The sequence below is a fragment of the Ambystoma mexicanum genome, chromosome 4p (assembly GCF_040938575.1).
Source record: "Ambystoma mexicanum isolate Mex_15411 chromosome 4p, UKY_AmexF1_1, whole genome shotgun sequence".
NCBI classification, from domain to species: domain Eukaryota; kingdom Metazoa; phylum Chordata; class Amphibia; order Caudata; family Ambystomatidae; genus Ambystoma; species Ambystoma mexicanum.
The window spans coordinates 1247854505-1247870005 of record NC_090927.1 but is presented as its reverse complement, the minus strand read 5'-3'; the positions used below and the strand labels follow the sequence as shown (position 1 = coordinate 1247870005).

At 44.6% G+C, this 15501-nt stretch overlaps 1 protein-coding gene across 2 annotated transcripts in view; it reads right to left on the bottom strand.

Moving 5' to 3' along the window:
* The window catches only part of GALNT2 (polypeptide N-acetylgalactosaminyltransferase 2), a 762087-nt gene that overhangs the window by 406131 nt on the left and 340455 nt on the right, over window positions 1–15501 (bottom strand). For both annotated transcript variants that reach the window (XM_069606912.1, XM_069606911.1), the window contains one exon: window positions 13244–13397. In XM_069606912.1, coding sequence (XP_069463013.1) covers window positions 13244–13397 — 154 coding nt within the window. The remainder of the gene's footprint in view (window positions 1–13243; window positions 13398–15501) is intronic.

The window sequence follows — 15501 nt, the reverse complement described above, 5'->3', positions numbered from 1 at the left end:
AAATCCAGCAAAGCTGCTGAGGGATTCACTAGGTAATGGAAATTAGCAATTTATGAGAATTCTCCCCAACAACGCTCACCTACCCCCCCCCCCAGCCCAAAAACCACCCCCACCAGCCATCCGTGCAACCTCGATGAAGATCTCCTGCATCCCAAATCCGAGCAGCCTGCTGGCGAGCTAGAATCAAAAACATCCACTCATTCAGCCAACCTCATCTCTCAACAGCCCCCCAGCCAACTACTCCCCTCCCCCCACACACAAATCCCCCCCACAACCCTTTCTCCGCTTCTCCCTCACAACCTACTTCCCATCACTAAATGCAGCAAGAGCCACCCTGGCCAACACACCAATCTCAGTAACGCCCCACCTTCTCTTCCACGCCCCAATTGTCCTCCTTCCCCTCCCATCGCCCTTCCTGTCCTAAAACACACCCTGCAACCCTGACCTTGTCAGACCCTCCCACTCGCCACCACACACACACACACCCTAACCCCTGCTTCTATCCATAACACCTCCGACGCCCTTCCCAGAAAAAGAACCTTCTCTCTTGCATACTCATCAATGCCATGTCTGTCTCCAAAAACAAATGTAACATCTGACCATCTCAGAAGAAAACCAGGCCATCCTCTTCATCACAAAGACCTGGTTTGCTGACGATTACGAACCTGCTGCACACAAGGCCTCCCCCAATCGATGCAGCAGAAGAGGGTTGGCCATCCCACACAAGCATCAGATCCCATGCCTACTTAAGGACAACTTAGCCTGCAGCACGTATTGTAAATCACTGCTTGCAAAATGTCAATTTTGCAGACTTCCTCAGTGACACCATCAACCACCCTAATGCAGCATCCTTCTCTCGCCATATTAGCAGATTTCAACATCTGGTTTGACATTTTCTAAAACTCATGACCAGCTCTCATTCAATACCTAGAAGCCCTCAACTTGACAACTCTCCCCACCCACTATGCAGGCCACACCCTCTACAGTATTCAGCGCCACAAACCTTATATCCGCCCTCTAATCTGGGCAGATACCCCTGCAATCTTTTTCACCTTCCTGCCCTCTCTACCCTCCCTCTCCCGGCTCACCAGCCTGCTATCTCCAACCCCTCCCTTCCCACAGCACTCTAGAATAAAGGCATCATTAACACATTAACCCGGATCTAGCCAATCCCTTCCTAATCTCACTCCCAGCACTCTCACTCCAGGAAGATTCCCCCCCCCCCCCGCCACCCTCCATTGAAGTCTTCGATCATTGCCTCTCCAGCACCCTCTTCCGCCTCACTCCAACGAAAAGCACCCCTCACAGACTGTCCAAATGCCAAGTGGAACTCAACCCGCCTCAAATTAATCCACGCTCTCAAGCACCAACTGGAGCGAACTTGGAGAACCAACCACACTCCCCAAAACAAATCCTGATGGACTGGCCAGGGACTACTGGTCTGAAATTCGGAAAACCAAAAAACGTCCACGGGAACCAAATCTTCAACTCTGGTAACCCAACCCAGGAACTGCACAGAATTGAAGACATCAGGCTGCTCAATGGGCCTCCCCCCGCAAAACCCACCATAACTCCCATTCTGTGGCGCCCAGTCCAAACACTTCCACAATATCGCTATTGATAGACACCATGCCATTCTTTCAAAACTAGCACGGATGCCTCCTACCCCTTCCCCTTCTCCACCTAAAGCCAGCCCTACCACCCTAGGTCAGTGTTCTCTTTCTCCCACATCTAAACGCAATTTCCTCAAGCTACTAGTGCAAAGCCGCCCATCAGGCTCCCCTGGAGATCCCTGCTCTTCTCAAGAACATCTTAACATGTGCAGGCAGCATTCCACAGTCCCTCCTTAACCAGTCCCTCGCCTCATGAATCTTCATGGAAGCCCTAAAAGCTCCTTACATCAAACCTCTCCTCAAACAACCGTTGCTCGACCCACTCCTCCCCCCCAAACTACCGGCCTATTTACAACACCTGCTTCATTGCCAAACTCCTGGACCACTGTGTATTAACAGCTATGTCTCCACACAATACAACAACCTTCTTCACCCAGCCCAAACAGGCTTCTGACCCCTCCGAGGAACAGAGTCCCCTCTTGTATCGGTTTGGAATGACTTACGGCACAGAAGGATATGCAGCACTCATCCTTCGACCCATCTGCCAGCTTCAATGCAATTGAGCACTCCATACTCGCAAACAGGCTATTAGGAATCAAAGACCCCACTCCAACATGAACTGCTTGCAAATTATGCTTTCAACCACCTCATCCTCAACCCTGGCAAAACGGAAATTCTACTATGCAGCCAATCTGCTCTCCTAACATATCTCCTGGCCCCACTACCTAGGTTCTTCTCCTTATTGCCCATTACAAGTGCTCAAGATTAGGAGGATCCCTTTCTCCATCCGAACACCTGGCATCTGGAACTCGCTTAATATCCACATACGCTGCATTGATAACCACCTCTCCTTCAGAAAAGCCCACAAAACCATTCCCTACGGCAACCGGAAACCCTCTTTCCCACCCCCATTTCCATCACCACAGCCTCATTTGCATACAACAGCCTCACTCACATCTACACACCAAGTCACGTTTGCAGGGGATGCAGACTATTGTCGCGGCAGCGCGCCCTACTAGCTCAACCCGCGGCCCACTGGTTACATGTGATTTTATCCAAACCAAAATAACAAAGTTAAAAAAATAACGATTACGAAATAACGAACACAAATCATTACAAATGGTTGCCAGTTATCTAGAATAACGAATCTAAAATTTAAGCAGAAATGCACAGTTTTATCAACTTATTTGGAATGGCTATTTGGCCAGCATCCAAGAGACCCCAAAAACAAATAATTTCAAGGATGGCTGGCAAAATGGTCCATGGCACAAATTCAGCACAATAAAACCCATGCTGTGTAAATTCATTAAACAGTTGAGAAACGATCAATTGTTCACAGAATTACAGACTGCACAGGCAGTATTGGGCGAAGAAACAAATTCACAGAAAAGTTAGCACCAATTTCTGATCTACATGTTGCCTTAAGTACCAACACAAAATAAGCCAAAAACACAACTTCAATCTAAAAAAAGGATACCATACACCACGAAAAAACACAAATGTGAAAATAAAAATGACTTACCAGTGTAGACGTCATGGCTCAACAAATCCATTGCAAGTAGTTAATCGATGCCAATCCAAATCTAAAGAAAAGTCCATTAAACCCAAAAAAAAGCAGAGAACCAAAAAAACAGAAAAGCGAAAAGTTGAAGATAACTAAATCCTTTGTAATCAAAAAATACAGTACAATTCCAGGCAAGTACAGCAGCACAACCGAACGCATCCAAAGCAATGAAGGCAATACCGTAAAAAATTCCAATTCGAAGCTGTGCCCGATTAAAAAAAAAATGTCCAAAGTCCAGGAGAGAAGCACAGAAAATCCACCAAAAATATTCTATAGGCATCCAAAAAAGGAAAGAACATTAAAAATCCAGGAAAGTCCAGCAGCACCTCCGATCGCTTCCGAAGAACAGAAGAAAATGGCAGATAAAAACTTCTGTTTACGTCACAATGAAAAAACCCATAGAAGCCAGCGATACCCAAAGGCCAAATACAAAATTGCAACTTAGGTTTATATTTTTTAAATATTATTCAAAGAATTCATAATTCGAAATGTAATCTTATAATATCGAATTAGCCATTTTAAAATTAGTTATGACTGAAATTCGATATTTATGATTCATTATTATTGTATTAGTTATTTTTTGTGTTATAATCATTGCATACCCAGCCCACTCACTGTACACTAACACACATCCACCCTCCGGGCCTCGTTTGCTCAGACTGGTGCACTCAGGCTACCGGTACATAACTCTTAACAGTCTGATGGTAGCTGGTCAGGGCACGGAATATGCCCTGTGTTCCCGTCCTTATACCCCCACCTCAGCCGCACTCCTAAAGGACCCATACAGGTAGCCCATTGTGTGTCAAAGATCTAAGGGGAATGCTGATAAAGCACTCCGAATGATCTTGAATTGGGACTCCCAAGCACATGGACGACAACCTGTCTATTACAAGATGTTTTAAACCAGCATGCCCTTTTCCAATCTAGAGATAAAGCCTTTACAGATGACCTTAGCACCAACTACTTCAAAGACAATTGCACATCAAGAAATATGAAGACTTGCACAGATACGGCTCTACAAGAGATTGTGATGGTTAGCACAACTATTTCACTTGGAAGATCTGTGATGGATTGACGGGTGAGTTATGTGCTGCAGCGAGATAGATCTGGGAGTAGCCACTTTTGGGGTACACCTCATTTTATCCTGCCTAATCTGGTAATCTATCCATTGCAATTATAAGATCTACAAGTCAACCACCAACTCATAACCCACGCAGGTATCCTTACTCTATACTCCTACTGCACAAGAATATGCCCGTTGTTAGCCCATTATGGAACTTCGAAGCTATTGAGTAAGACTATAAAAGGTGGCTTGTCTATTATGCTAGAAAATCCTACAACTCTAAATCTTAATGCAGTCTGGATTCAACGCTTACAATACAGAATAAGATAGCAGAGCTATTTTATGCTTTGAGGGTGGCCTGTCTATAATGCCTTAAATAGCATAGGACGGTAGCTTGTCTTCTCCGACGACCGGATCACGTAGCGAGATCAAAGAAGCTCCATCTGAGCTTAAGGCAAATATAAACGCATCACTTCTATGGACATCTGCGCAGGCACGGCTATCCATCCACACACTTTAGAATGCAGCTACGACTACGACAATTCAGTCTAGCTGGCCACACAACACTTCACCCTTACACCAGGCTTGCCTCAACACCTCTGCCATTAGAAAACAGCGAAATTCCATGCCAATTTTCGAGTCTTGCACTAGCGTTCTGTCAGAACCTCCCTCAGCTCCTGCCCACATGCCTGAACTCTTGAGTGTCTAGCCAGTCCACACAATTCCAAATTTTGGCCAAATGCACTTTAAGCCCTTTCTGAGAATGTTCCCATACCTGGACTTCAGTCCCAGAGGGTGTTCCTACCACAAAGCGTGTTGAGGCTATACAAATGTGAAAAGGTGCTATATAAATGACAACTACAATACTTGTCACAGATGGCCTAAAATAAATACTCAAATACTAAGTATGGTTCAATGTATTTTTCGTTGCATTATCAAGTCCTGCTAGGCGCCGACCTTGGCTGCTTTGTAATGTGACTGAAGTGCTTTTGTAGCTGGTCCCATAATCTCCATCCATCCTAGCCCAGACTTGCCCGACACCAAAGGCTGGCTTTAACAATAGAAATCGGTAGCCGCTACGGTCTAAAAATAGCCTAACCGTGGGAGGGCCGAAAGGCCGAGGCCTTATCTATCCAACTCCTTCCTGGACTTCCTAAGGGATTCCCTATTCTAATATTCCCCAACTGATGGTCCTTCGGAATGAATCGTGCCTGTAATTTCCTCAGACAATCTCCTGTGCACTCTCTCCCATCACTCATCTCCTTGATAGTACGTCTCACCATCCTCTACTCTTCTTTCCTCTCCTACTTCCCCTGAGGTCTTCCTCCCCTCCTACTCCAACCATTTCACTTCTCTCCTCCTGCTATTCCCCCCCCCACCTCTTTTCTCTTGTTCCTCCTGCCTTCACTCACTCCACCCACCTATCTACATCTAGCACCTTTTCGCCTAGCAATTCCACTCTCGATACCCTTATCTATTCCACTCCCAAATCTCTCACCCCCTTACTTTCCTACCACTTATACTAAGGTCTTACAACCCCCTCCACCAACTTTCAATCTCACATGCACAATCCCAATTACAACTACACTTTTCCACAAGGTACCCCTCTCTCTCTCTCTCAAACACACACACACACACAATGCCTCACCTGCACTACTATCCAACTGCTTGAGGCTCTTCGGCGCTCCACTCTATGCTTGCATCCTCCGCCTGGTCTCTTGGTCAACCTCCACGTCTCCTGGCCTCACCATCCACATCCTGTATCTTTAAGTAACGTATACCGGTGTATTCCTGCTTTTCTACTTCTCCTCCCCCCACCAATTGGCTAGACACTCGAACTGACTCTGGGGCCCAATCTACGGCTGTCTTTTTCCACCCGCGGTGGAGCTACTGCATTGAAAAGGTAACAATAAAAACTCTTAGCCATACCCCCTTTCGCTTTGCAGCATTTTTAACAGTCGATCATTGAGTTAGTGGCTCTTCGGTTAGCTTAAAGCTGGTCTCAGGCTGGGTGGGGTATTTATTTTCTTTATGCTGCACGAGTCGTCCGCGTATCTGGGCGCTCGTTTTCTTCCAGGGTCTGCTGAAACTGTAGGATCTCACTGCGCTTTCTGGTCCGGATAGTTCTGCAAAGAAACAAAGAACTCAGGCCAGACCGCAGGGTGTAAGGCATTGGGCGAACAATGTAGTACCGGCCATCATCGTAAAGATATATGCAGGGGTATTTCAGGGTCTGGTCCACTTCCATGACCCCTTGACACCCCAACTGGCCACCCTTTAACCCCCGCAGACACCCCAACTCACCCCCACATGCTCCCCTCTCCCCTGTCGGGAAAGGACAGGCTCATGCATTCAACATGGTAGGCCTCCTACCTACCTCTGACAGGGTAAAAAAAAAAACTTGACCCCGTCACACCCATCTGATGTGCCTTTAATATATAGTGATTTGTTTCGGTCTTACATCAATATTTGTTAGTGACAATACGAAAGTCCATTATTAAAATCGTGGTTCTATCAGTGCAAATCTAATTTAGATTAAAGCAATGGACGTTCATTAACAAGTCCAATATGTATGAAAAGTTTTTTTTTTTATCTCAGTATTGACCAGTCCTGAGCTGGATCTTGAGAAATTATATGCTGCAGAACGATGGAAAGATTTTCAGATTTCAATTTTTTTTTTTTTTTTTTTAAAGGTGCATACTTTATTTGAATTGGAGTTATAATAATGCACACTCCAAATATCAAGTGAAAATGAATAGAACAACATGGAGCACTTAAAGCCATATAACTTGCCAAACTAGGGGGTACTCCATGTTCCAGCTTTCCACACTTACACTAAGGGATGACGAAATGTCATGTGATCCATTTATGGGCATGAATATTTGAAAACAGCAACCATTAAGAAGTAAAGACATCTCATTTAATTGGAATTGGCACCCATTAAAAGGCCAGAAAACAAGGAAAGCACACAAGATTGGTAAGACCCTTCATTTGAAGGTAATTTCAATGTTATTTCTTCCAAATAGCCAAATCCATATATACCCCAAAAATCGTCAACTCTAGCCCCGCCTTCTGTGTTGATTAATTTCTTCTGTACAGCCACAAACTTACGTTTGAGCACTTCTCCTTGGTGGTGGGTATGCAAGATCCATTTTGTTGATCCCCCTCATGGATATACACATGTGCTTGCTTACCTAATACAACAAAGTGTTTAGCAACATAGTATACATCAAATAAACTGAGTTAAATTGAATTTAAAAGATCCCCTTAAAATAAACTGAGTCATAACTCAGTTTATTGATGCAACTCTACAAACATGACCTTGACAAGGCACTATAAACACAGCAAAACATGCAAATTCTCCACAAATGTTAAATCCTTAGAAATGTTGCACGATAGATCTAAGCAATATCCAGAGAACACCCAAAAACCTACTAACCATTTCCTTTTCTCTACCACCCCCAATACCCAGAGGACTACCAAACACCCCTGCTAAAAACACTCACTCAAAACAACTTACAGATCCAAATACCCAACCCCCCCAAAATCATTGGATGCCACCCATCTGGAAACAGACGTCTAGTGCACAATACAAAGCACATTCTGAAAGCATGCACAGGCGCCAGTTACTCGTGGTTGTACAAGCCTCAAAGGATGAGCAAAACACCCGTTTTATGCCTCTATCCGAACCAATCAACCCCACTTTCACTTACTGAGCCACAACACTGACTGGATAACATGGAAATGGCAGCGGTGCAGCGTATAAATTAGAGGCAGAACAGTCTAATTAAGCAATAGGCCCTGAGCAGGGATGAGTGGTGGGGCATTACCACTTCAGGTAATGCTGCAGGGCCCATAGTTACAGGCCCGAGCGGTTCCCAGCGCGTCCGCTCCAGAAATGGACTTCAACAAAGCTAAGTGGGGATGGAGGGGGGGGGGCCGTGAGGGAATTCTGTGGATGGGGAGGAGGGGGGGCGTGGGACACCACTTACCTAATTCCCAGGCGGGGGAAGATGGCGGCCTCCAGCCGGGAGGCTGCTCGGAGTGGGTTGATTACCGTTGGTAATGCCCCTGTTCCACGCCGCCTCATTGGCTGAGAGGCTGCCACCCCCTCAACCCAAACCCCCCCCCCCCCCCCGCCAAAACTCCCGCTGGGTACTAATTAATGATCTACATCTGTTCAGTTATCTTCAACAACCAATTCTTCAATCTATTTAAGCTAATCAGATGCACTGTTCAAGAAAGCAAATCTTTCCTCATCTTTTCAAAGGATTGTGTTTGCCTTTGTGGTGTCATGAGCTGTGCACAGAGGGGGCCAAGTTAGAATTCATCAAGAAAATATCCATGGTCTTGTTTTGCACTGCAACCATCACTCGTCTAAACCTTTCACACTGAATTTCTGGTATTTTCTTGGTCTTTTGAGCATGGCACACACAACACCATGTGCACATTGCCTGTAGTTATTTCAGTGGTCTCTGTACCCAGGCCATAGTGTTTAGCAAGAACCACGTTATGTCAAGAGCCCCAAAGTACCCACTTGGGAAGCATGTGACCATGTCCAGTGCACATGGCCCAGAGCATGACCTTCAGCCATGCCCAGTGCTTCCCCCAGAACCCACATTTGCCAGGGATTATGTAGGTCTAACGAGGGTCTTGTAAGAGGGTCAGCAACCACAGCAGCCATTATTAAAGGGTCGTACATACAGTTATAATGGTCAATGCCAATATAGCCAACAAACAAGTCAGGCTTTTCACACGCAAGATGATGAATAAAATCCCTATTTGAGGATTCCTTGTCCACCAAAGGTGAGAAACCACCAGTGGGATCCAGCTGGCCCCGTCTCCCTAGCCAATGTTAAGCTTAGCAGGCACACCTCTCTAGACCCAAAGGGGGCGGCTGAGGAGAAGTGACCAATTCCCTGGATGTGTCACAATACAATAAAGCAAAGTTATAGTATAAACTGTTGAAGTGGGAGAGGAATAAGGGATTAAGCAATAGAAAACAACTGGCCTTGTCAGTAGATGGCAGTTACCTTTAAAGTAGAAAGTCCCATCCTAATCAGGTAAATCGGTTCAAGTGTTCATAAAGCAATTCAGTCCGGAGGGAAGTTCCTGGGAAGGAGTTCCAGCTACAAGTATCCCTGCACAAGACTTGGTGAATTCCAACAGGTACGTAATTAGAAAAATAAAAGTACCAATGGGTAAATTGGTTAAGAAAAAGAATAGGGGGTGGGGTAAACTGCCAATACACACACTCTTGCGAGTTCTCAAGGAGGAATACTAGGACAGAACTCTAGCACCCATGGTTAGGTAAGGGCAGTGTTCATGCAAAACACTGAAGGCCTATGCAAACCCCACAGGGCAAGAGGGGCAACAAGAGTGGTATATACGCTGTCCCCTTTCTATGTTGCAGAAAACAACTGAGCTAAGTTACATGCTGAAGCCACTCGGCCACGCAGTTTGTCCCAACACAGAAGGTCGAGGTTGCAAAGGCAGTAGTTTCAGTAGGTGTCAAGTTTGGGCCTCAGTAGGCAGTGGCTCTGATCTCATAAGCAGATGTAGGTCCAGGTGATACCTGGCTGGAGAAGGCAACTGACCTTAGGCGTTCACCACTGTTTTCGCGTGACAAAGAAGGGCACCTCCCACTCACAGCACACGGCAGACGAGACAAGTTGGCCAAGAAATTCCAGTCATGAGGAGTGTGGCAGCAGGTTCAGGCATTGGTAGCAGCAGAACAGGCACCAGACTGGTCCCTTTTCCAGATGGGTAAAAGGTGTTGCAGCAATAAGATTCCTAGCCAACATAAATGGATGGGTTCCCAACACATATACACACAATTTGAAAACATAACTATACCCTAATGTATGGGTATTATTTGGTCACTTGTAATTAAATGGGTCCAAAAGTGGGGAATGCTGGTTTCCCCTGAAACAAATCACATTTCAAATCAATGTCAAATTAGAAAAATATATCTTTTGTATACTGATACTAGCACTCAGTGAATAATCACAAGAATTCATGATTAAAAAACATGACCTTATGTACAAAAAAGGCAAAAAGGGGAGAGACAATTCAACACAACATGCAACAAACAACTTCTGCATTGCATCTAATTTCCTCAAATGCAAACCGATTCAAGCAGTGAAGGTAAAATCTCAGGTCAGAGGCCTTGGTGTTAAGCCATGCCGCCAGCCTACTATGCCGGTGTCATTTTCTTAGAGAAACCAAGGCATATCTCGCACTCTACCTCCTTATGGTCCGGGCGTAGACAGTAGAAGCATTGTAGGTACTTGTCCTCCACAAACACATTCCACAGCCCGCATTTGATGCAGCATCTGAAGAGGGCCATTCCCTCCTTCTCCTCAGGAATGGTCGGAGGGCACCAAGTAGGCCCAAGATGGCTTTCGAGAATCTTTGATGAAACCTAGCCCTTGAGGGGAGGAGAACTTCAACGACAACGGGTCCCCACTGTCAGCAGATGAAGGAAAGATCGCACAAGCTCTTTGATACATACATTTTACTTTTCTCATGGAAAAAAACGTACAAATAACTGAGAGCAACTCAAGGACTCCAACACTGAAGCGTGCTGTAAAAACCTGAAGCTGGCTGCCAGAGGAGGGGCTTAGGGAGAGTACAGTCATTGGATGGGGCAGTATGACCCAAAGGACAGTGACTGATTTAGTGGAGAAATACAGTTTTAAAGTGAAAGCAAATCTTTTCTCTTTTACCGAGGATTCCCAGCCAGACGACAGGGAATAATCATGAGCATGTGAATCCAGCCAGACCGCATGACAGAGAAATAACTCAATCGTGTCTGTAAATGGCGTACAAGTTAAAAGAAATCTTTAAAACAAGAGTAGGTTCTATGTCAGCATTGCTGCTGTCAAACAACTAATGGCAGATGTTCAACTGGTGACCGATACCTCACGGACAACCTTGGTCTGTTTTGACCTACTCAATTGTTTATCATTAGTACAGTTGAAATCACCAGCTAAAATAAGCAAGTCTTCGATGAAGGATGCACATCTAGATGAAATGTCAGGGGAAAGGGAAGCATTGGCTACATTGGGCGCATAGACATTAAACGAGCAATTCTGTAAACCATTCAATGTGGCAGATAGTTGTCACATACCTACACAGTTAAGATCAGGGAGTAACACCCTTACGCTTCACATCCAACGGAACCCCATGTTCCAACCAGATCAATACTCCCCACACATGTGTATTAACAAGAACCACGATGGGCATGACTTTTGTACTTTGTTTTTTCTTTCCTCGTTTCTCCTGGGACAAAATTACCCGCTTGAAGCATTGTTACAAGTACATTGTACCTCCGTACAAATCAGGAATGTTCCACAACATGAGACATAACATTAATATTCATGGATCACTCGGTGTCTATGGGTTTAATGAACCTTAACCGCATTAGAAAAACACATGCATTCCCACCCACCTCTCTTGGGAGACGCTAATACTATCATGACAACCTTATTCAACAATCTGAGCACATAGTACAGCATACACTTACTTTTCAGGGATAACTACAAAGAAATTGGACGAAATCACATTTAGAAGCCCCAGTCCAAACATATTGCAAGGGATTAGAATTCTGCTTTACATTTTTTGAAATATTAACGACCTTTCATCTGAAATACTACTAAAAGATGTCCACAAAGTATACACAGGAAGCACATACTTATCTTGATTGGCACTTCCGCCAGAATAAAAATCCCAGTACCTCTTTAGCTGAAGTAACAGACACACCCAGGAGGGTAACTATTTTTACTGTGGGGCAGATAAAATATGTAACGGATTAAAAGTGGACATATTCAGCATCGTTTGGCAATCTAGATTGACGACCAATTACAATAAGACTGCAGCTGGTCCAAAACAAAGCATCAAAAGATGTGCACTGGGCCACTTTAGACAACTATCCCCTGGGCAATGGACCCACACCCCAAGACTGCAAATTGCACTTTTGTTGACAGTTTCAAATGATGGCTAAGGGCTAGGTGGCAAAATCATTCTTGATGAAATGTCTTTATGACCAACTTGTATGCCCTGTGGTTAAAGGGAGAACTATTGGCTAAAATAGTAACCAAGTGTGTGCTTTGGAAAACAGCTCAAATTATCCAAATGAGAAGGATTTCAAAAGTCAAGGGAAATTATCACAAGTAATCATTGTGTTCGCGAGTCGCCAGTTCTTAAGGCTTCTTCTTTAGCATTTAGGGATAATTATCCCATCTCCAGACTGGCTGTCTAGTCACATTGTCAGCACTGAAAGAGAAGGCTACCAAAGGGTCAAGTTACTGTGGTCAAATCTGTTATTATAGTTGTTTACCTCTGTAAAGCGCTCTGTTGCATCTCGAAGATAGGTCGTCGCTCAATAAATACCATAATAAAATAATAATAGTTCCATAGTGATTATAAAGTGTCAAAACCTGGGTGCGGGACATGCACATTTGGGCTAAGAATTCATGCAAGTCGGGCTAACATTTTCAGAGGGAGATTTGCATAAACAACAAATCTTTATGAGTTTAGACACCTGCATCCAATCAGAAGTCAAGTTTGGGACTCGCAACGTTGCATACACTGTAAGAACATCCTTTAAGAATGATTGACAATGAAGTCACTAGATATCATTCCATCATTCTAAATAAAAGTGTAGAAAATAGTTGCATGCCAAGTTTTTGAATTCCCATTAAGCCTTGGTTTTAAGTTTCCAATACAAGTCAAAGGTGAAATTACTGTTAAGAGCCAAACAGCTACAACCTCTGACTCAATCCATCTTCTGTAAGCGCACTTTGCTCCCAAAAATGTTTTGCAAATGCTTGGAGATTTTTGAAGTAAAGCCACATTTTCAAAACGTCTGGACTCTAGAATCTGTATATATTAAAGCATATGTAAATAGATACAAACATTTACAAAAAACGCTATTACAAAAGTTATCAAGTTGACTTAATAGCAAATTCCAATCCTATGAGGTTATATTTCAATACTTACTGATCATGCCTTGTGTCTGGAACACTCCTATCCATTTGCAATTTGTCACTTTCTGCTTGATTGAATTTGTTACGGGCATAGGGGTCCTGACCTGGTCGTACGGCCGTGACACCAACATAAGTCTCTTGATTGAAGTCTTGCCATCGTACCTTGCCTGAAACGAAAGTAAAGGTGCAACTATTGTTTTTTTTAATTCTTATAATGCGCCAACATGCCCATGGCTAAGGGTGCAAAGACTAGAAACGCGAAAATCGAAAACAAAAAAGAAAGTTTGAAACTGGGAGGAAAAACACTTTATGAAAGGCAAAATTTTGATTCTTGAGAATGTGCTGGTTGATACTCACCCACTCTACATTTTTTGGAGTGAACTATTACACAACTGCAAGTTAGCATTTCTGGGATGTACACTTGATAGCTTCTTGATGTGCACTGCACAAATTGGAGGAAATTTCTAGCTGTATGCAATTCTACACAAGCTAACTTCTGCAAGTTACACGCCTGCAATTTAGTGCCAACGCTATCGTAACATTTGAAACAAGCACTGACAATGCCAACAGTTTGGGCTTGTGTACGCATAGGAAAGGCATTAGACAGGTGGTGCCCAAGTGGTATTAACTTACCATTGCTGCAAAATAGTGCGAGTGCCTAGGCATATAATAACAGTGCCTGGCAAATGTCTAATACTTATACACAAGCCAAAAGGGGTTACTTTGCCATTGCTTGTTTTTAATAGGACTTTGTGAAGGACAGAGTGGCTGAAGGCAGACCCAAAAATACATTACACCAGTAAAGCGTGATCCCAGGAGGATGCGTTTTGGGTCGGGAGGGGCAGGAAGTGGGTGGGAATGGCCATGGGCAGTCAATGGTTGGCTAAATAACCAAACACCTATATTGCGTTCTGTCCCTCGTATGCAATTTCTCCCTAGCTGTATAGTAATGCAATAGTTTCGACTTACCGTTCCTTAGTTTCCAAGAAGACCTACAGTAGTTTAGGCACAAGAAACTCCTTATAGTTTTTGTACACTTCGACCGTCAAGCCATTCACCCTGGGGTTTTTACACAGCCTCAGATTCTCGGTAGCCCATTTCACATTAAGCACCCCTACTGTCGCCCAGCAGCTCGCAGTGCTCCGATGTCAGTTGATGCAAATCTGCTTCACCTAACTAAGAGGCTGCTCGCCCTCTGTCAAATCCACGAAAGACATCACCACCACAGTCTTGGTCCGTAACCAGGTGGCCATTCCCAACATCGACACCTTCTCATGGATGCTGTCCGCCACGTCCCCCGCCCCAACCGACCTCTCCCTTTATATTAAACAGGCCAAGAGCCTACCAGCTTTGTCTGCTCCCGAATGTGTTCACACTACATATAGAGCATAAACCTAATGGTTTTATCTGTCCCACGCCACATGTAGGTCACTCACAGCTGATTCCAGCACAATGTGCACTGCCTACCCTTGGCAATCCTCAGTTGCAATGCAGCCACTGATCGTTTGAGGCCCGTGACCATTGGCCAGCAGGACACTATGTACTGCAATCCTTGTGGAGACGCACACCCCTCCAACAAACGCCTTCAGAGCTTCCCATTCAGTGAATCTGTACTTGGCAGAGTCCCAATTATAATCCAAGAACTCCTGGATCTATTCCCCTAGGGAAGACTTAAATGCAGTGTCTATTGGCATAATACGGTCCAATCTCCACCAAGGAATAAGTGGTATTCAGCCCCTTCGCGAGATCCCCAAGAGCTAAGGTGCATGATCCAACAGGGACGCGCCCAGAAACTCTGCTGTTGCAATCAGAACAACTCCTCCCTCAAAGGCATAGTCTATATGTGAGCAGGAGCCATTTAACGCAGAGTAGTACCAATAACTAGCTCCTCGCCATGTTTCATTCACCACACAAGCACAAATCCGATGTCATTTTCTACAGCGTCTTTGATGCCATACCTAAAAGGTCATACATTCTTATTCCTAGTGTCCTGCTCTTTAATGAGGACACAATTGAAATGCCTTATCCATAGCACAGTGAGCCCAATGTTGATCAAATCCTACACTTTCTCTAAGAATTCAGCCCACATTAGGAGCATAAGTACCCAGCAACAGGATGGTGCGTCCCAACACTCGTCACACAATGCCCACAGAACTCCTTGGCCCGTCACCAGCGATTGCCCAATCTCCGGTCCAGAGGCCTGCATAACCAAACTAGCATGGGAAGAACTGAAGGTCCCTACCACTTGCCCTCTCCGTCTCATCCCCAACT